This window comes from Hippocampus bargibanti, linkage group LG13 (genome assembly GCF_051943395.1).
Source record: "Hippocampus bargibanti isolate YZ-2025 linkage group LG13, ASM5194339v1, whole genome shotgun sequence".
NCBI classification, from domain to species: Eukaryota; Metazoa; Chordata; class Actinopteri; order Syngnathiformes; family Syngnathidae; genus Hippocampus; species Hippocampus bargibanti.
Window position 1 is genome coordinate 17,964,486 of NC_142746.1, and position 22,693 is coordinate 17,987,178.

At 37.9% G+C, this 22,693-nt stretch overlaps 2 protein-coding genes across 11 annotated transcripts in view; both read right to left on the minus strand.

Annotated features, from left to right (window-relative positions):
* sorbs1 (sorbin and SH3 domain containing 1) overlaps window positions 1–5,305 on the minus strand; it is a 57,845-nt gene extending 52,540 nt beyond the window's left edge. For 4 of the 9 annotated variants that reach the window (XM_089011389.1, XM_089011387.1, XM_089011388.1 and 1 more), the window contains exons 1-2: window positions 4,280–4,406; window positions 2,993–3,069 (exon numbers count right to left, since the gene is read on the minus strand). In XM_089011389.1, the coding sequence (XP_088867515.1) occupies window positions 2,993–3,016 (24 nt within the window). In that variant the 5' untranslated portion in view covers window positions 3,017–3,069; window positions 4,280–4,406. Of the gene's footprint in view, window positions 1–2,992; window positions 3,070–4,279 lie in introns of all 9 variants that reach the window. The other 5 variants (XM_089011393.1, XM_089011391.1, XM_089011392.1 and 2 more) reach the window with 5 other exon arrangements.
* Window positions 5,306–5,707: 402 nt separating this feature from the next.
* On the minus strand, window positions 5,708–22,116 carry pik3ap1 (phosphoinositide-3-kinase adaptor protein 1). 2 transcript variants are annotated; one of them, XM_089011397.1, is made up of 17 exons: window positions 21,067–22,116; window positions 19,041–19,475; window positions 17,702–17,943; window positions 16,633–16,777; window positions 15,309–15,451; window positions 15,085–15,214; window positions 13,201–13,397; window positions 12,960–13,107; window positions 12,803–12,865; window positions 11,391–11,645; window positions 11,262–11,315; window positions 9,898–10,085; window positions 9,748–9,820; window positions 9,467–9,634; window positions 7,086–7,156; window positions 6,891–6,988; window positions 5,708–5,845 (listed from the first exon to the last, which is right to left on the minus strand). In XM_089011397.1, exons 1-17 carry the CDS (start codon window positions 21,095–21,097, stop codon window positions 5,728–5,730), a joined length of 2,559 nt encoding a protein of 852 aa, XP_088867523.1. In that variant the 5' UTR covers window positions 21,098–22,116; the 3' UTR covers window positions 5,708–5,727. The 2 variants fall into 2 exon arrangements, with proteins under 2 accessions (XP_088867523.1, XP_088867522.1); XM_089011396.1 differs by having other exon boundaries at window positions 12,960–13,110.
* Window positions 22,117–22,693: the final 577 nt, after the last annotated feature.

Genomic DNA, 22,693 nt, shown 5'->3' on the forward strand with positions numbered 1-22,693 from the left:
GAGTGTCTATATAAAGTGAGTTACAAATGTTCAATGTATCACTCACGCTTGATCACCGTGGTTTACGTGATGATGAGTCACCTCACATGCTTCTTTTTAAAACAGTTTCCAGCAGCTGCAGTGACTAGGTTGTTTTCCATCAGCTGCTGACTAGTAACGGATCAGAGCAGATGGGCGGGCGGGTGTGGCACTGTTCAATTCCATCATCAAAGTACAAATTGCATTTTGCGTTCTTTGTTTTCAGCCGTCCATACGCGATGGACCATGAAAAGCCAAAGCATCACACTTCACTCGCCACTTCAGCCAAATGGAGAAAGCGAACAAGGAGGGGGATGATGATGGTTGCTAAGTAACCTGTTGTAACATTAACATGCAATGGAAACGGAAACCCGTTGTTTGCATGGATCATCCACATGATTCTAAAATCCCGTCAATGCTCTTATTATTTGGAAATTTCCATGTCTATCTATTTCTGGAATTTCAATGAATCTTTGCACTGTTCCTCAATGTTTTTTCAGGCTCTCACAAATGGACCAAATACTGGACAAGCCGCTAAGAAATGCAACTACAACTACGTTTTGTATGGTTCCAAATGGTTCGATTCAAAATACATGGTCAGCTATAGTAAAATGTTTTCATGAATTTTTTAAAAGTGAATTAAGACATTCAATAGTTGCAGCGATTGCACCTTTTAGATTCAAACCACGGTGGGATGCCAAGGCGGTGGTGTAGAGTGACTCTTGAAATCTGTCATTAATATTCATAACTATGCAGGGTTCAGAGACAAGCGGTCCCTTGCTAATCTCCTTTGTCCTGATTAACTCATTCACTGCCATTCACGAATTTATTCGGGAATTAAAAATATGACGTAGAGCGCCTTTTTTTTTCATGCTTAGGTGCCGATAAAGCTCTGGCCAGATCTCTAGCAATGTTCCAAATGGGAAGCATTGTCCCTTTTTTCCATGTTAGCGCTTTGTTCAAGCTTCAGCTGTTGTTAAAGCGCTATATAAATCAATATGTATCAATATTTGGACGGCTGCCCTCATTTCAAGTTCATATAACTCCAGACCGATATAATTTAGGAATGAACTGTTTTTTTCTGATGAAAGAAGAGAGTTTAAGGTTTCTTACGCTTCATTGAATGTTTATGTAGTCCTAAAACTCAATATTCTGTGGGTCCTGGAATTCGAATGACAATGACAAAACACCTGGCACTGGAGTGGACACATTTTTGCATATTTGGCAGTGAATGAGGTAAATACAGCAATAGAAGAAAGAAAATAGAAAAATTAATGATCTAGATGGAGAATGCTTAAATTTTTTTAACACAAAATAATTAGCATGAAACCGTAGTGTGGGTCTGGACTGTAAAAAACAAACAAACAAACAAACAAACAAACAAATACTTCTCCAGTAACTGACACATTTGCCCTCAATTGCATAAAGCAGTGTAACATTTCCAAAATGGACAGCAGCTAAGCTAGCGTTTAGCCAAAATGTACCCTCTTTGTGTAAACACTCACGACTCCTCTCATGCCATATTGTGAAGCAAGAGTTTGTGTGTTTTTCCCTGCTGTTTTACCACTGAGTCAATACTTGGAAGCTAAACAGCTTGTCGCCCTCTTGCTACATGGACTACTTGTCAATGTCAAGTACAAGCAAGGTATATAGTTCTTGTTGGAACATACAGTATATTAGCATTTATAAAACGGTTTCATTTATCAATGCTAGAATGCTGGAATTTAGTATTTTTCTTTTGGAGTAAACACAGTGGAAGTAGTAAGTAACTAATCCTGTCCAACCAGCCGATAAGAACAAGAACACACCTTATTTGTTGCCTCGAAGGTGTAAAATAATAATTACGCTGTTTTAAAGGACAGCCAAAGTCACTTTTTTGGTTCTTGTTACTCATCCAGTTATGAATATGATTCAAATAGTTCTGAAGAGGAAAGCATACATGTTTGCAATCGATTAAAAAATTTATTCCGTGCCATTTTGAGGCAATTGGGGGGGGAAATGTAGCACTAAATAAGAGGCAGAAAATGGCGACAAAGCTCCGTGTAAGGAATTAATCAGCCCGTTTGCACATGCTGATTAATCCTTTACACGGAGCTTTGTCCCCCTCTTCTGCCTCTTTTTGGTGCAACATGAAGTTTTCAGACCAAACAAGTACAGCAAAATGCATTGATGCATTTGATGGAAGGACTGCTACAATGTGTCCTTTTTTTCGGTCAGTTGCGTTGCTTTAGTGACGTCACGAACGAACTCGTCACTCAAAAACAAGACTTCTGGATAATTCAGCGTGTGTCTTAAAACGTAAAATATAGCTATCTGCGGTGGAATGTTTGTAAAATACGCTCAGTCGAAGTCATTTGAAGCCATTTTACAAATTATGGACACAACTTGTCCGGAGACGTCAGTTGTCCTTTAAAGTAAAAATGCAAAAGAGAGCCAGGCCGGAAATATTCTCACACTTTGGATCCTGAGGACATATTCCAGAGAGGGAATTGTATTGTGCTTACTTATAAGGAAATGGGGGGTGTATTGGAAGCTATTTTCATCTACTCCAAATTTTTGGACCTGTAATAAAACCAATAACTCAATGTTTATACCAAGAGACAGACGGTGGGAATATGCCAAAAACACACACACACACACACACACACACAAAGCTAGACTTTCATCTGTCTTCAGACCCATTTGATTAATTATTTGTTTGAGGTTAATATTTTATCAAGCCTGTGTAGCATCACGTTACGCACATCACTTGGTCTGAAAGCAAAAATCTAATCAACATAAGAATGTGAATGAGAGTGCGGAAACAGTGACGGAGATCAATTGTAATTTTTATGAGGCGGGTGACAGTTGAAGTGTGGAGGAAAGCCGCACTTTGTGTTGAATTTGAAAAAACATTGCTTACAAAGTGAGCAATGTTTTCAAACAGGTGTCGTCATTCATGGATTTTTATGTTTCTACATTTTTTTTAACTCACGTGTGCAGTATGACAGTTGGTCATGTCACATGCCTCTGTTTTTCCTGGTAGAGCATGTTGTCAAACATTTGGGTTTCCTGTGTCAATAAGAGTACTTACATTATACAGGGTGTACTAACGTACACTAAATGTAAAATTTTAATGTAAAAATATGGTAAGAATGTGTAAATGAACAATGAATTGTGCAGTTAGAACCACAAAATATTTAGCTTGCTAGAGACATTTTGTACCACACATAATCTCAAAATTATTGATCCATACATTCATCCATTTTCTATTGAGAAATTACCCCAGTTGACTTTGAGCATGATGCTTGGTAGCTCCACTTTCCAGTCAATTACAGGGCACATTTATACAATCAAGCGTTCACGTCAAATTCACACCCATAAAAAAAATCTTGAATATTCATGAACAAAATATGTATTTCTTTGACAACCTTCAAGCAGAAAAGCCACAGATGTCACACAGAACTGTTACTCTGTGCTGCCATTGCTAATATATTACAGTGCAGTACAGTAGTACTATTAAATGTACATCAAAGGGTGTCAAACTCATTTTTCACAGTTAAGGTTTCCTCTCAATGGCCGCTATGAATTTGGGGAAGCCATTAGAATGTTTTGTTTTTGTCCACAAATTACATACAGAACGTACAACAAATTGATTAATGATTAGTTTACTAATCAGAAGTCAACAGTAATGATTGTTATTGTGGTTTACATACGACAAATGTACATTTTGGTTCAGACTTTAGCAAGCATCATGAAACTTCACATGATTGATTTGGTTTCACGGACCGAATAAAATGATGTGGTGGGCCTGAGTCGGCCCCCGGGCCGTCACTTTGACACCTGTCATCTACATGGTCTTTTCAACAGTGGGAGTGATATTCCTTTCTCGACTGCCCAGTCAAGGATGTTCAAATTCTCTCATTTGCTAAAAATGTCATTACCATTAAATCCTGAAATCAAAGCCAAGCAGCAGTCTAATCTAACAAGTGATTCATGCCGTTGGTGGGCAATAAAGTCCTGGCTGGATTGGCTCTGCGGCACGTAAAAAGCTCGTTGGTTTAATTCGCCTTTGCTGCAGTGACTGTCCCGCAAACAAAAGTGAATGACAGAAGCGCTTTGGTGAGATGAAATTATCTGAATAGACATTGAACAATAAATGGCGAACGCTGCGGCAGCGTTAGCGACAGTCCAATAAAGTCAGCTGTTGAAAGAGTTAGCAGGCTAATTAAAAAAATAAAATAAAACCTTGGTGATAATATCAATTAAAGCACAAGCTCACCGTTATTTGCTGGTAATAATCCAGTGTTGTGATGGCTCATGGAGATCGCACTGTGCTGGGATGGCTTCTGCTGGTTATCCAGTGTCCTTTTCGCGCGTCTGACACACACGCACACGCACAGGCGCGCACGCAGCACGTAACAAAGCCACGGCTGCGTCAAGCTGCAGTAGAACCACTAGCCCTTCACAACAAAAGTATTCAGCACTGATGCTGTTTTATTATGAAAGTTACAATCAGTTGCCCGGAAGTCGTCTGTCATGTGAAATTTAGTGATTCGGTTTTAGTACGAGTAAAAGAGTCAGATAGTAATCCCTCGTTTTTCGCGGTTAATGGGGAAAAGCACTACCCGCAATAGAATAAAATCCGCTAAGTATACTTATATAATATTAACGCAGAGAGGAGTACTGGGCAGGGTTGAGAAGATGCACAGCGAATCTACATGTCTGTAAATCATGGGATATCGTGCTGTTATTGGGTGGTGTAACCAATGAAGTTACAGCCATATACAAAACCTCCGAGTCATTCAGCATTTTTTTTTATTCTGAACGTTTTTTTCCCTGGAAAAAATATGCGATGCACAGAAACCGCGATAAGTGAACCTCAAAGTAGCGAGGGATCACTGTATACGATTTGCAAACCGGCTTTAGGTCTGAACTGTATATACAGTACAGTGACGTTTTGCTTTACTTATTTTTATTTTAAGATTGAAAGGGCATTATGGGATATCTGGAAATGAGAAATTTGACCATCAGACACATATGTAGATTTTGTTGTTGTAGTTTTTTTTTTTTACTTTGCTCCTTCCGGGTTGAGTGAATGCTGGCGCATGTGGCTGCCGCTGCTCACCCTCAGAACAAATATCCTGTGACTGTAAAGTGTCCTTTGAAAGGCGCTTATGAATGAAATGTATTATTATTATTATCATTATTACTTCTCAAATTTGTAAGGTGGACTATTTGTTCCATGTGACTACAGCTGCATCCGTCAGCATAAATGAAATGTATTATTATTATTATTATTATTATTATTATTGTTGTTGTTGATAATAATAACAATAATAATAATAATAATAATAATCATCATCATAATCATAATAATAATAATAATATATTGTGAAGTATCCATTCATTCGTCCATTGTCTGATCTTCTAATCCAAGGCTGGAGCCTATCCAAACTGTCTTCGGGCTGAAGGCGAGGGACACCCTGAACTGCTTTTCGCAATACACTCATCTTTTTTTTTTTTTAATAATGCTGTATTCAGAAATAATTATAAACTGGGGAAATGTCTCTACGTGGACAGTTGTATTTATTTATGTTTTTATTTATTTATTTATGTATTTATTTATTTAAGCCTAAGTGATGACAACCTCTTCATCTCTGTAGCATAACAAAAGCAGACAAACTGAACACTAATTTGATACAAGAAGTCTATCCAAAGTTCTATCCATCAACGCAGTCGACGTGGAACGGGAGGAGCAGACCTGGTCTGCCTTGGAGGAGGTCTTTGAGGAGGCGCTCGAATCGGGCAGGACACATAACGCTCGTGCATCATCTTGTCTGACGTGCTGTAAGACAAGGTATGTCGGATTGCAGTTGGAGTTAAGAATGAAAATATTGAATGAACAAGACTTCTGTTTGATGGCACTGTGAGTTGCTCGGACATTAGCTTCACAATTCTAAAGTTGGACTCATTATTATTTGTATTAGGGAGATAGGGCGTGACATGTCTTATTTGTGATTCAAATGAATTTTTTCGTCATGTAATGTATGAACTGATCACTGATATATCTAAGAGATTTCCACCCTTTTAAGAAGAATTTGTATTGGATTGGATGTACAGTGAGACCTCAAGTTACGAACTTAATTGGTTCCCAGACAGAGTGTGTAAGGCGAAAAGTGTGTATCTCCAAAAAAAATTCCCATAGGAAACCATTAAAATGGGATTAATCCGTTCCCGGGTTCCCATAAAATATACTTTTCAACTAAGTAAGCCTTAAAACTACACACAACATACCTTATTCTATGTATAATAAATGTGCTATTGTATTGTAATGAAAGAAATACACTGCATTGTATCATAAAGTCACTTTATTTACATTTGTGATGGTCATTTAAGGCTTGATGGAATGGCGTTGGAGGTCGAAGGTCAAAGGGAATTGCTGTTTGGAAAGAGAGGCGCATTACATGAGGACTGTAATTAAAGAAATAAACTGTGCTGTAAAATAAAGTTTTATTTACCTTTTTGATGGTCGTTGATGGCTTATGGAAGGAGAGTCACCTTCCATATGGATTGTTGGTAACTTAACCTCTGGTGCTGTTCGGTTGTGTGCTTCCGCCGAAGATCACTCCGCCAGCCGTGGTGGGTGTGTATTATGAAAATTGTGCTTATTATAAGGTTTAATTTTCATAAATTTGACGTTTGTAAGACAAAAAGTTTGTAAGTTGAGGTGTTTGTAAGTTGAGGTCTCACTGTACTTTATTGGTGACATTTTTGATGGTCTGCTAGTGCATTTTATACTATGCACCCCAAATATACTTTTGGACATTGTCATATTGCTCTATTTACTGTTAACCTCTTTTGATTGCGCATGCGTTCATGGACAGACTCACCTTTGTGAATTGCGTGAAGGAATCCTGGGTGGAATTAGTGGAGCAGCATCCGAAGCACGAGGTGGTATTGGTGGAAGTGGGAGATTTTCTAAAGAGTCCTTGAACATAAGAAAATACATATGTTGTAATTCTATTGTGGACAAGCACTTTGAACGTAAGGTGACGTAAATGCGTTGCAGCCCTTTTCAGGTTTACCTCTAAATCTGGTTCTGTCCCACTGCTGTAGCTTAAATTGCTGTGAGTGCTGAGTCTCTTGCTCTCAGTACCTCATGCAAAGGAAAACACACACACTCACCATTTGTGTCATTCGAAAAACATATAGAATGTCAGAAAAGACAAGAAAATAATTGAAGTTAAAAAAAGTATATGAAAATACATACATATTTCTGATTAACACTGTCAGTTCTGTATTATAACTACAGTATTTGTACTTAGAGTCAGAGGCCATCTGCATCCTATCACAGCTGACTTCGTCTGAGAGTTCGAGCATACTTCAAATTTATAACATAGCCAAAATAAATTCCACTTTGTTCAGCGGAAAGTCTGCGGCTGCATGGATGCATGGCTTGAAGAGCCCACAATGAGAAGAAAGGATGTGGAACTGTCGCGGCTTGGAATTGAAACGGATTTACGTGGAGATGTGAGACAATCTCTTTTCGCCAATGGATGCTACCGCTTCGTGTTTGCTTTCAACATTTAGCTTGTAGCTGATGTGCACATTCCACCATGACGTCTCTAATCCGTTGGTGAAAAGGACGCTTTGATCCTCTCTTCTTTCAACTAGAACTGCTTCATGCAACAAAGAGGGTGCATGCAGAAAGTGTTTAAGATTGAATGAGTGTCTAGTGTCTTTTATGGCACATTATTTATTTATTATTTTTTTTACTTCAAGAGAGCTGCTGTAAAGGGAGCCGCGAGAGTGCCTGCCTTTACAGCAGCACCTGTATTTGTTTTTCTACTTCTTCCTTTCCTCTTACAGGGTGACCCAAAAAAATACCCATGAAAATATCAATTGTGGCTTTGTTTAAAAAGCTATTTATTTCAAATTACAATCACACATTAGTAAGGTTATGGAAGACCATTCACCAGAGTTTTAGCTATTTCTGTCAATTTTTAGGACACATCTCGTTGGGTCACCCTCTCGAAAGAGGAGTGTGTAAAAGTGATTGACAACTTTGCCAGACGAGTACAGGTTTGCTTGTAACGAAATGGTGGACATTTGGAAGACATCTTGGGAAAGCCATAAATTCACTAAAAAGTGACAGAAATAGCTGAAACTCTGGTCTTCCATAAATTGAATAATGTGTGGTTGTGATTTGAAATAAATAGCTTTTTCATCAAAGCCACAATTGAACTTTTCATGGGTACGCATCTTTTTGGGTCACCCTGTACTTTCATAACGTCTCCACTACGAGACTAATAAAGGCTACCGTATTTTTCGGATTATAAATCGCAGTTTTATTCGTAGGTTCGTCGGGGGTGCGACTTATAAATCGGAGCGACTTATATATGCTTTTTTTATTACTGTATATCATTTCACCTGTTATTTTCACGTTAAACCACAAGAGCGCGCTCTAGGCCTGTGCTGATATTGTGGTGTTGAAACATCTGTGAGCCGTCAAAATCAGTGAGCGCAGAGACAGTAGCCTCCACATTTTTATAACAGGTGTTACAGGAAAATCTGTGACCCGTCAGAATCTGTCGTCCCTGCGGTCGCGGTTTCTGGAGGGTCAGATTTTTCTGTAACACCTGTTATTTATAAACACAACTGAGAAGGGCTGAATAAAAATGGCACCGAAAAGAAAGTCATATTCTGCAGCTTACAAGCTGCAGATAGTGAAATATGCCGATTTTCTGCTGCTCGATTGCCGTTTGGAGTGAGCGAAAAACTTGTAAGGGACTGGCGAAAAGCAGAGGTTACGCTTACTGAAATGAAGAAAACAAAAAAAGCTAATCGCGGGCGAAAAGCTAGGTGGCCGCAGTTGGAGGAACGAGTTCACGCATGGGTGCTTGAACAACGTGCTGCTGGGAGAGGTTTGTCAACGGTGAAGTTGCGTCTCCACGTCCAGGTCGTTGCCAAGGAGATGAATATAAACGGCTTTGCAGGAGGACTTTCTTGGTGTTACCGCTTCATGCAACGCAAACGCCTCTCTATCAGAAATCTCTATCACAAATACATTTTCCCCAAAAATGCGATTTATCCTCCAGTGCGACCTATATGTTTTTTTCTTCTTAATTATGCATTTTTTGCCTGGTGCGACCTGTAATCCGGAGCGACGTACAGTAGTCTCGTTATATTGATATCGGTTATATTGATAGTACTGCTTATTACGATACTATTTCTATGAACGCAAGGAGAAAATGTACATGCCGCAGGATCGGATATATCGATAGTCCGGTTATATCGATATTTTTCAGACTCCCGAGAATATCTATATAACGAGACTTTACTGTATAATCCAAAAAATATGGTAATCCAATCCAATAAACAGTAAAAACGACCATTCACATTTTTCAGTTAACCTGTACGGAAACATGAGCTGAGCATATCTTAAAAAAAAAACAGTCACACCCACTCGATGTACTAGATGTGCTCCCCGTCTTCCAGCTTCCTCTTTGGATAAGGTGAGCAGCTGAGGTGGATGGAGGCACCATTCTGGTTGTTCCGTCATATACAGCACATTCCATTGTCACAGTAGCTCCCCAAAAGGAGTTTCTCTGCAGTGGGGCGCTTATCTCATAGTCTGATAGATAGACGGACAGCATTGTACCATATGTTTATTTACAAATCTTGAAAATTGTTATTTCTTCACTTGATTATAAGATGAGTAAAGAACCAATATGTAACTTTTCTTACCAAGCTCCTTCCGTGTTTTTTCTCTTTCATTGTGACGTCTGTTAATGCTGTCTCTTAACCTTCTCAGATTATCCTAAAGGAACGAAACAGACATGCAAGAGATGCAGTCGTTGCTCATTCAAGAAAAAAGAATCGCAAATGGTACCTAACCTGCTGATAGCGCACTGAGCTAGCTCTGCTCTCATGGTCCAGCTGCCAAGTTTTGAATTCATAGACAGCCTCATCTACAGTAATTTCTCCCACTTTGACCCTCTCCTGGAGGGTTATGAGTTGTCTCTGACCAGGCGTCTTCATCCCAGCAAAAAAGTCATATACAGGGGGGTCTATCGCAGACTCACCTGCAGGTGAGGAGAGGCTCTTGTTAATTACCGAAAGAAAGCTCCACTTGAAATTTAGTCTGACCGATTAAGTCACAGGTGTCAAAGTCAAGGCCCGCGGGCCAAATCCGGACCGCCACGTCATTTTTTTTCGGCCCGCGAAAGCAAATCAAACTTGTTAAATTCCATGATGATTGCTAAAATCTGAGCCAAAATTTCATATTTTTGGATGTCAACCACAATAAAAGTCATTATTCTTGACTTCAGATTTGAAAACGAGTTATTCATTAATTTGCTGTGTGCTCTATATGTAATATTTGAAGGGATTTAAACATTCTAATGGGTTCCCCAAAACGGCCCTCGAGAGGTAACCATAACTACAATGTGGCCCGCGGCAAAAAATGACTTTGACATTCCTGGATTAAGTGAACAATCATGAGGATGTTGACATTTGTGAAACCACATCATCACAGCTGTTTATTTTTCAGTGAAAGTTATGAGTCATATTTGTATTGGAATTAATTTTAAAATGACTCCCACTGATCTTATTTTTCTTAGATCACCTTGGTATTGCGATAGAGGTATGAAATATTGTAGACCCACTATAAGATTATTATTATTATTATCATTATTATTATTATTATTATGATTATTAATAATATTATTATTATTATTATACAGCAATATATTAACTCATTCCCTGCCATTCCCAAATTAATTAAGGAATTGAAAATATGACTTAGAGCGCCATTCCCGAATTTGTCCGGGTTTTGGTTTTCCTTGCTGGGGTGCCGATAAAGTGCTGGCCAGACCTCTGGCAATGTTTTTTTTTTCTTTTCAACAAGGGGCAGCATTTCCTTTTTTTCCATATGAGTGTTTTGTTCCGACTTCAGCTGCGATTAAAGCGCTATATAAACCAATACAGTTTTGGACAACCACCCTCATTTCAAGCTCATATAACTCCAGACCAATATAATTCAGGAATTAACTATTTTTTTCTGATGAAAGAAGAGAGTCTAAGGTTTCTTATGCTCCATGGAATGTTTATGTAGTCCTAAAACTCAATATTCTGTGGGTCTTGGAATTTGAGTGACAATGACAAAAACCGTGGCACTGGAGTAGACACATTTTTTGCATGTCTGGCAGTGAATGAGTGAATTTTTAATAGACTGTTACAACAGTACTCATGTTATTTACCTTCCAGACATGTTGCCCCGGTGTGACTTTGGGATGTGGCTTTATCTGAAAATACTATTCAAAGTGCACAGTTAGTTGTGTCAACAAATAATAAAAATCTACTTGTTGCAAATGTTAGATGTGAAGTACCTCTTGAAATATAGGTTATAGGCTTTTCAGGTTCTGGCTCAATTTCAGGTCGAGGGATTGGGGCTGGTGGACGGGACAATATTGCTGCATTGTGGCAATTATTTTCATCCAAAGTATCATAAATGTCTTCAGTCGCGAGGTTGTATGGGTCCAGCTCATTGTCGGGCTCATCGGGGACTTTGGACGATGCGTTTTCCATTTGCACACATTGAAGATAATCTCCTTCACCTTGGACTATACTGGTTTGAGGTTTTGCTGTAAATGATCAATAAATAAATCCTCAATTAATAAACAAACAAATAACTCATTCACTGCCATTGACAAATTTATTCAGGAATTGAAAATGTGACAAAAAGCGCCATTCCTGAATTTATTTGGTTTTAGTTTTTCTTGGGACGGGTGCCTATAAAGCGCTGCTAAGACCTATGGCAATGTTTTTCCCTTCCATGCGAGGGCAGCCTTTCCCCCTTTTAGCGTTCCAGTGTTAAAGCCCTATATACACCAATATGCATGTTTTGCATTGGATTTTGGACAGCCACCCTCATTTCAAGCTCATATAACTACTGACCCATATAATTTAAGAATTAACTCTTTTTTTGTGACAAAAGAAGAGAGTCTAAGGTTTCTAACGCTGTATTGAATGTTTATGTAGTCCTAAAACTAAATATTTGGTGACTCCTGGAATTTGAGTGAAAATGACAAAAACCCTGGCACTGGAGTGGACACATTTTTGCACATCGTCTGGCAGCGAATGAGATAAATAGATAAATAGATAATAAATAAATAAATAAATAAATAAATAAATAAATACATACATACTGTGCTGCTATGAAATTTAAATGTCTCCACTGTGAGACTAATAAAGGCAAATACAATCCAAATAAAAATAAATAAATAAATAAATAATACATCCATCCATACATACATAAATAGATAAATAGATAAATAGATAAATAAATAAATACATACTGTGCTGCTATGAAATTTAAATGTCTCCACTGTGAGACTAATAAAGGCAAATACAATCCAAATAAAAATAAATAAATAAATAAATAAATAAATAAATCCATCCATACATACATAGATAAATAAATAAATAAATAAATAAATAAATAAATAAATAAATAAATAAATAAATACATACTGTGCTGCTATGAAATTTAAATGTCTCCACTGTGAGACTAATAAAGGCAAACACAATCCAAATAAAAATAAATAAATAGATAAACAAACAAACAAATAATACATACATACATACATACATACACATACATACATACATACATACATACATACATACATACATACATACATACATACATACATACATACATACATACATACATACATACATACATAAATAAAACAAATACATAATTGCTATTCAAGAATCGCATTTTAAGGTTGCTCACCTTGAAAAAACGTCCTAAGCATATCATCCTCTTGGTTTTCCACAACAGCATTCATCTTTTCATCTACAGGCAAAATCATTAAATCACATATTTGCAACCCTTGCTCAAAATTGGAATAATGAGTACAAAATGTATCACAAAATAAGACTATAATTACATAAATCATCATCGCCCTCAGGGTTTACGCCCAGCATTGACACATACATGTCATCGGGACAACCTGAGTACCTCGCCGATGACATTTCTTCGTAATACTCCGTACACTCCTTTGGATCTTCATTGTGAGATTCGAGCATTTCAGCAGTCTGCTTCGTTTGGGAGGAAACAACGAGTCATATTGAAACTAAAAAATGTGTGCATTTGAAAAAAAAAATAGAGCATGTCATAAGTGGACTTACAACAAATTCATCAATAAACTGTCGGAGATTTGGGAAGCCGCTTTTTTCCGCCAGCGTGTTTGGATAATCTCCATTCTTGTTCATCACGCTGTAAGCTTGCAACGCTCCAGGAATATGAAGGAGGAAGCTCATCAACTTCTTCAGGCCATACTTTGCAGCAAAATGGAGCAATGTGGGAAGTTCCTCATCGCGTTTATCTAAAGGACACAGTGTTGGTTAGCCTTCTGGCAAATTTTCACTATTCACTAGGATTCACGAGTAAATGGTTAAGTGACAGATTCATTCATGTCGGGGCTCCGCAGTCAATTTTGGAATCCAAATCCCAAACCAGAGCTTTGATCTCACAATTATTTTCATTCGCTTTTTATTTCTTAATGCAGCTCCATCCCATTTATGGATCCATTATGACACGAAATTGCACTCCAGTTGATACGCCCACGCAATCAAATAAATTACCAGAGCAAATTACATTTCTTTGCATCATATGTTTACTGTAATGTACTATTTTTCTTTTTATTCTTTTTCCTCTCCCCTTCCTTTCATAACCTTGTTGTAAATTGTATTTTTTCCATTGCGAGATTAATAAAGGTTAATCTAGTCTAATCTAATTTTGTAAAATGTAATCTAATCTAATATAATATCCTCTAAATAAAATGCAATCTAATCAAATCATATTTAATCGAATGAAATTGAATCTAATGTAATCTAAATCCAATAAAATCGAATCTAACTCTAATCTAATCTAATCTAATATAATATTATATAATAAAATCTAATCTAATTTAATGTAATGATATCTAATCTAATCTAAATTTAATCTAAATCTAATCTAAATCTAATCTGAATCTAAATCTAAAACTAGTCTACATGTAATCTAAATCCAATCTAAATCCAATGTAATTTCATCTACTCTACTCTAATCTAAATCTATTATAATCTAAATCTAATACTATAATGAAATATAATCTAATCTCATCTAATCTAATTGTAATCTAACTGTCATCTAATCTAATGAAATCTATTCTAATATAAATCTAATCTAAAATAATCTATTCTAATTAATCTAACTATCATCTAATCTAATGAAATGTATTGTAATATAAATCTAATCTAATCTAATGTAATGATATCTAATCTAATCTAAATCTAATCTGAATCTAATCTGAATCTAAATCTAAAACTAGTCTACATGTAATCTAAATCCAATCTAAATCCAATGTAATTTCATCTACTCTACTCTAATCTAAATCTATTATAATCTAAATCTAATACTATAATAAATCTAATCTAATCTCATCTAATCTAATTGTAATCTAACTGTCATCTAATCTAATGAAATCTATTCTAATATAAATCTAATCTAAAATAATCTATTCTAATTAATCTAACTATCATCTAATCTAATGAAATGTATTGTAATATAAATCTAATCTAATCTAACCTAATGAAATGTAATCTAATCTAAATCTAGTCTAATCTAATTAAATCCTATATAATGTATTTGTAATCTAATATAAATGTAATCTAATCACATACAGTAAAGTCTCGTTATATCGATATTCAAGGGAGTCCGAAAAAATATCGATATAACCGGGACTATCGCTATATCCGACCCTGTTTGCATGTAATTTTCTCCGTGCGTGCATAGAAATAGTATCGATATAACCGGGACTATCGATATATCCGATATCGATATAACGAGACTTTACTGTAGTTCAGTGTAAGTAAGAAAAACTTTTATTTGTTGGTTGGTTTATGTTGTATGGTTGATAATTTTGCTCAAAGATATCCTTTTTGATTATGACAATTGTTAAATCCCATGGGATCTGCCTCAATTAGGATTCCCTGGAACAGATTCGGCGAGATGAGATGTGTTACACTTACATGCCGCCATATTATGCTCCTCTATCTGTTTTATCCCAAACAGCTGAAGACATGCTGGCATCTTAGATTTGATGGAGTCTGTGAGAATGTCATCCAAAAACTCAATTGAATTGGACGTCAAATTGAAAGCCTGGGAGAAGATCAAAAACACGATGAATATCAAAACTCAGAAGATTAGCATGGTCACTCCAACAAAAAAAAAAGAAAAAAAGAATATGTCTCACCTGGCAGAGGAAATTTATGGGATCAGCAGCATTTTTAAGGCATTGACTGATTTCTCCCATGTTGGTATAATACGTGACACACTTCAAGCTTGTACGGGATTGCTTAGAGCACAGGGTGAGCGATACTTCCCCTGCAGGCATTTCTAAGAAGTCAAATCGCAATGATTTTTAGGGGGAGAAAAATATGTTCAAAACACAGTGATGGGCCGTGCATGTCAACCCAAGGCCTTCACTAGTGCTACGTCTGAATCAATACACCAGAGGATACCGCTAGCCAGGAAATAACTTGTGACATGAAGAAATTTGAGAAATAGTCATTAAACGATTCAAATGTTTGCTATGAACGTGTGGATTTATGAGCACCTCATAAAATTGCAATTTTATTTGCCATTTTGCTGACCATCGGAGCTATCCAACATTTCTTAATGATGTCCATCTATTCTTGAAAAATCCATCTTGAACATGGTTTTTACAGTATATTAGCAACCAAATCCATTTGTTCTCCTGCTTCAGTCATTGTGGGTTGGCAAAACCGATATTAAATCGACACAACAATATATTTGCTTATGCAGCCCGCTATAGATACAGTGTGCTAGCTCTGTCCAGTATGCTCTTATCACCTAGCGCAGGGGTGTCAAAGTCATTTTTTGCCGCGGGACACATTGTAGTTATGGTTTCCTCTCGAGGGCCGTTATGAATTTGGGGAACCCATTAGAATGTTTAAATCCCTTCAAATATTACATACAGAGCACACAGCAAATTAATGAATAACTCGTTTTCAAATCTGAAGTCAAGAATAATGACTTTTATTGTGGTTGACATCCAAAAATATGAAATTTTGGCTCAGATTTTAGCAATCATCATGGAATTTAACAAGTTTGATTTGCTTTCGCGGGCCGAAAAAAAATGATGTGGTGGGCCGGATTTGGCCCGCGGGCCTTGACTTTGACACCTGTGACCTAGCGGGTAGTGATACTATGATTGTCGAGTGACTAGCCAATCATTATTGAATAAAAATTCATGGGCAAAATGTAATTAACATTAGTCTGTGATTCCGATACTTTTAGGCCAGCAGAGAAGGCCTTGCAGGCCCTGACGACCCACCACTGTCAAAATATGATCTTGAATGCATTTGACGACTGATTTCAAATCCTTTTCAAGTAATCCTACCCATGAGTCAATTTCCAATTGATTACACATCATTACATTTTGCATTTCAATGATTGCCGTGAAAACACGCTCCACATAATGGTACGCTAAAACCCAATATAGAAGTTTGGAATATTTGTCAGTGAAAAAGGACTTGAATTGTGACGTGACTTACCGGGTGCAGTGAGACTTATTGTGTACTGATTCACAAGAGAGCATGAAACTCTTTTTAACGGGGTATTTCCAGAAGAAAACTCCACTTCGAGTGATGACAAGTCGTCTAATCTATTGGTAAATATGATAAAAATGCTCTCCTCTGCCTGTACAACAAACACAATTAGATCAATGAAACAATGGCGGAGTGCATCGAGATGTTGTTTGTCCTCTTAAAGGACAACCGACACCATTTTTTTTGTTTCCGAACTGACATCAGAAAAATGTTTTAGAGCATTTAAAATACTCAAAACACACACATATTTTTCGTCAAATGCAAAACACCAATAAAAATGACTTAAAGTGTCCCAAAACTGCCCCAAAATGACCTCGGAACTGTGGATATTCAAAAAGTCCCGCCCCCTTGTTTGTGACATCAAGCCAGGATACTCCTTCACAAACTGCCTTGCTCCAGAATCAAAACAATGGCTTCAGAGAGTTCAAATTCGGAGAAGATGCTTTCTTGTTACTCATACAGTTATGAATATGATTCAAATAGCTCTGAAGAGGAAAGCATAAATGTTTGCAATTGATTAAAGAAGTCCTCCCGTATCAATTCGAGCAGTCTGGACTGCAATGTAGCACCCAGAAAATGCACAAGATGGCGCACAAGCTCTGTTGAATTTGTGTAGATTTACACCTTCTTTATGTGTGTTACCGCAATTGGCTGCAACACACAACAATTCACCATCGCATTATTTCTGTAGTTTTACTTCTACTTTCGCGATCAACACGGTGTTTTCAGATGAAAAAAGTACCCAAAATGCGTTGTGTGTCGCTTTCTCGGTCAGGGGCGTTCCTTTAGTGACGTCACTTAGGTCACCGTCACCAACTCAAAAACAAGACTTCCGGAATATTCAGCAAGAGTCTTAAAACGTAAAATATAGCTATATGCAGTGGAATCTTTGTAAAATACGCTCAGTAGAAGTCATTTGAAGTGATTTTACAAATTATGGACGCAACGTGTCCAGAGGTGTCAGTTGTCCTTTAACATCTCCCTCGGTGTCATGATGTAATAACCACACACGTACCCCACACAGAAGTCGAGCTGGTTGAATAGTAAGGCAGTTGATGCCCGAGTGTGGACTCATTTCCTTGGTTACAGAAAGATCTGTGGTTGAATGTTTATTACCCCCCAAGTTTCTTTTTCGACACTCTACTGACATCACTTCCTGTATTTCAACAGTGACACGATCTTCCTTTGAGGAGGCTCGGGTGACGTGCAGCTGTTCTGTGGTCGCGCCTTTGATCGAATGCTCCGCCTGTCGCCTGCCTGTCAGAAAACAGTGGAGAAACAGTTACAGTCAAACAATCCACTCAAATTAATAATGACATAAAAACGGCGTAAAAAATAGCATAATAATAATAATACATTTTATTTTCAAGCGCCTTTCAAAGCTCTCAAGGACACTTTAGGGTCACAGACAAGCATAGAAAAAAACAGATACAATAATAAATAATAGTGTATGTGTTTAAATGATGTACAATCAACTTAACAAAAACAAAACTCAATGATATCGAAGAGGTATTTCATCAAAGTGTTTTTATTTTATGACCAAGGCGTGTTTCAAATACTTTGCCTCTATGTTGACATACATGCAAGTGACATATTATAATAATAATCCATTTCATTTTTAAGCGCCTTTCAAAACTCTCAAGGACACTTTACAGTCACGGGATATTTTCTTGTGTGCAGGTGAGCAGCGGCAGCCATTCGCGCCAGCGTTCACTCTGCCTGATAATAATAACAATAGGAGAGGAAAGTGTCCAATAGCTCTCAGTATGTCCAAATCACAGCCATGATATGATAAACTGTTTATTTTTTATAAATGTTTCATCATTCCAGTGCCAGGGTTTTTGTCATTTTCATTCAAATTCCAGGACCCACACAATATTGAGTCTTACGACTACATCAAGATTCAATGCAGCTTAAGAAGCCTTAGACTCTCTTCTTTCATAAGTTAATTCCTAAGTTATATGGGTCTGGAGTTATCTGAGTTTGAAATGGGGGTGGCTGTACAAAAGGCAAATGCTGCCCCCTTGTGGGAGGGAAAAAACATCGGCAGAGGTCTGACAACAAACAAATTCAGGAATGGCGCTCCACGTCATATTTTCAATTCTTGAATAAATTCGGGAATGGCAGTGAATGAAGTGAGTATTTTTACTTTATTTCTTGTGATTGCGTGTTTTTCATATTGTATTGTATTGTATTGTATTGTAAAAAATATATAATTACAGTCAAATTGAGAGCTCTGTGAGTTTTGAAAGGCTCTAATAAACACATTTTATTATTATTATTATTATTATTATTATTATTATTATTATTATTGTAGAAAAAAAACCTTAATAAGATGAAGCATTCCAACATACTGTTAGTGATGGTCTCCAGAATGGCCGAGGCATAGATAGCGGGTTCATCCTCAGCATGCAGTTTCCTCCAAAGAGGCCAATCTGCAAAGCCACCAGCCGTTAATATGTCTTCTTCAGACACGCCACACAGCAGCGCCACCACTCTGTGCGATGGGTGGAGTAGCCTCTGAAGGTCTCCGTGATGCGTCTCCGACTCAGAAATGAAGTCTACAAATCCCCCAGTGAGAAGCAGCACGACGCATTGGATGGTGTGGAAACGTTCAAAGTTGCACTCGTTGAGTTGATCACCAAGGTCGACGGTATGAAGCAAAATGGAGATCTTGTGGAACTTCTCCAAGGACTCCTGTAAGATCTGCTGCAAATATGTTGCCCATTCCTGTGCCTCAGCGGTATGCAGAATTAGAAGTCCGTGCCTTGAAAGGGATGCAGAATTCACTGTCGGATGGAAAAAAAAAAGTTAATTTAAAGATTTTTTTTAATGATGTTCACAGTTCACATTATGAACGGAAAATGTGTTTTATTTTGTAAGTGTAAAAATTATCTCTATCTATCTGTCTGTCTGTCTCTCTCTCTGTCTTTCTCTGTCTCTTCTCCCTCTCTCCATCTCCCTGTCTCTCTCCATCTGCCTCTCTCTGTCAATCTTTGTCTCTCTCCCTGTCTCTCTCTCTGTCTCTCTCTTGTCTGTCACGCTGTCTCTCTCATCTCACTCTCTCTCTAGTCTCACTCGCTCTTCTGTCTCTCTCTCTTTTGTCTCTCTATCATTCTCATCTCTCTCTTGTCTCTCTCTTGTCTGTCGCCCTGTCTCTCTCATCTCACTCTCTCTAGTCTCACTCTCTCTTCTGTCTCTCTCTCTCTCTCTTTTGTCTCTCTCTCACTCTCTTTTGTCTCTCTCTCACTCTCTCTTTTGTCTGACTCTCTCTTTTGTCTCACTCTCTCTCTCTCTCTCCGTGTCTCACTCTCTCCGTGTCTCTTTCTCTCTCCGTATCTCTTTCTCTCTGTGTCTCTCTCTCCATATCCCTCACCGCCCCCTCTTTCTGTCTCTCTTTCTCTCTCTCAAGCGGCGACATCTCACTCACTCACTCACTCACTCACTCACTCACTCACTCACTCACTCACTCACTCACTCACTCACTCACTCACTCACTCACTCACTCACTCACTCACTCACTCACTCACTCACTCAGTACAGAAATGTACGACAGTTTACCCACGTATTGTGGCTCCATTCATTCTGTCGGAGTAATAAACCTAAAGTCAAAATCTAAGCAATCAAGTGGAAAACATCCATTGGTCACACAATAAGGCTGAGAGTGAAATCCCCAACTTTGGCTGAATGTCATAAAACGAGAAACGTTGGTATTTATTTGGGCTAAACCTCAATCATCGAGCCAAAGCATCTAACATTCATTACAACCCTTGTAATCATCACAAATATTATGCTAATGATGTGACACTGGCCATATTATACGCTCGTGTCCATGTAGCTGTTGCTCGTGTTTATCATGGTCACACTTGACAACATACCGGCTGTCCGACTGTGGAATGTCAAGGTGAGTGCGGTTTGAGGCATGAATGTCCAAACTGTTGGCTATTTCCATGCAGGGTGTCCACAAAGAAATTGTGCAAACATAGCACTGTGTCAACAGCAGTCAGAGTAATTCAGTTTGACTCATTAAAGTGTTTAATCGGGTCAAGTTCACCTGTGTGCTTGTAAACTGGGAAAGAAAGCCAACAGAAGTAATCACCTTCATCACAGTTCCCACTCATGGCGGTGCTGAGTGAGTGGACATGTATTTGTTAATGGGTTGTTGCCACAAGCGATCAACAGACCAACTTGTGAGGCAGGGAAGGAACTGACACGAATTTCACCTCAAAGTAAAGTCTTTCAGCTTCATGTATTGTGCTTATACAGAAGGATTCATGAAAAATAATATATTCTTTTCTTCAAATAAATCACATTTGAGCACCATAAGAAAAAATTCACATCCAGTGAAGCAAGGATTATTGAAAAAGAGAATTAATTTACCTGGGTCCCCACAGGCCGGATGTTCTTCCATGGTTATTGTGTCTTGAAAGTGTGTAAAATCAGTTCACAGGGAACATATTTCGAAAAAATGACTTTTTATGTCCTGACTAAACAAGTGAATTTGCGTAGTTCTGCAACCAGAAATGGGTTTGCTTTCACCCATTGGACCTTGTATCAGTAGCAATATTCAGTTTCCTGATTTTTTGCGACTCACGCCCACTTCCTGAAACAGTTGAAGAAGTGAGAAACACACCACAGTTATGACTAAAATGTTCAAATAGATTATGCGAAACTTCCTCACCCTCGGAGTCCTGATCGTTCAAAATAAGGGCAAAGACACACACACACACACACACACACACACACACACACACACACACACACACACACACACACACACACACACACACACACACACACACACACACACACACACACACACATTCCTGTTTCAATAGTTTTAAGAGGTCCGGATAACTCCAGATAAGGAGTGAGGACCACCGTTGCTGATAAGTTTAGAGAAGAACTAGTGTTCCATTTGAACACTAAACTTCACCCCATTTCCCACTTGAAATTCTTTAAAAACAAAGCAATAAAAAGTGGACTTGAAACTGAAATAACAGCAGGAATGAGGTTTCTGAATGGTACATTCAAAGTCCTCACCCCTGTCGTGAATTTGGTTAAAATATCGTTTTACTTTTTGTGGTATGAACTTTTTCCTCTCATTAACCACACACACACAGTGAGTAAAAAGTGTGTGTATCCAAGTGAAATGAAAATACACACCAAAAAATAATTTTGGGTGAATTTGTGAGGACCTCTCTGAAACATTTACAGATGCATATATAGACCCTTTAGAATTAAAAACTTGTGAGGACCGGCCAAAAGGTCCTCACTTGTCAAAAATGTCCTCAGTACGTATGGTATAACATGTTAGTGGTCCTCACAAGACTAGTCATACAAACACACAAGTAAATGCACACGCACGCACACGCACACACACACACACACACACGCACACACACACACACACACACACACACACACACACACACACACACACACACACACACTGAGTGAAACAGATACAGTCCTGTTATGTTTGATTTGAGCAACACACAACAGGCACTATTTATATGCATCTGTTAGTGGTTGAGTGTTTGGCTGGCGGACTAGTTTTTGTCACCTCCCTGTCTTAGTGTGCAGATGTGGTTTGTTATCGAGTGGAGTACATTACTTCCGGGTTGAGACGCTGGCACATCTGGCTGCCGCTGCTCACCTGCAGGGGGGAAAAAGTTCTTATCATGTGACTGTAAAGTGTCTTTGAGAGTTTTGAAAGGCGCGTATAAATAAAATGTATTATTATTATTATTATTATTATTACTAATAATAATAATAATACTTGCTGACTGTAAATGACCAACAAAACTTTCCAGAAGATGAGCAATGATGTTGAATTATTATTATTAATATTATTGTTATTATGATTACTATTATTATCTGCACTCGAAGTGTCATAACAGCATCTGTGAGAAGTATCATACATGTTAAGTCTCAGAAATCATAAATTGGGAGATTTTCGTACTCGCGACTCTGTGGTGCGTGTTAAAATAATGTGAGCATTACA

Excerpts from the sequence above, each read along its gene's own strand:
- pik3ap1 (XM_089011396.1), bottom strand. The coding sequence starts at position 21,097 with ATGGAAGAACATCCGGCCTGTGGGGACCCAG. Across the intron at positions 11,316-11,390 it reads TATAACCTATATTTCAAGAG|TATTTTCAGATAAAGCCACA; the intron begins GTACTTCACATC and ends CACTTTGAATAG. Across the intron at positions 10,086-11,261 it reads CGGGGCAACATGTCTGGAAG|GTGAGTCTGCGATAGACCCC; the intron begins GTAAATAACATG and ends CCTCACCTGCAG.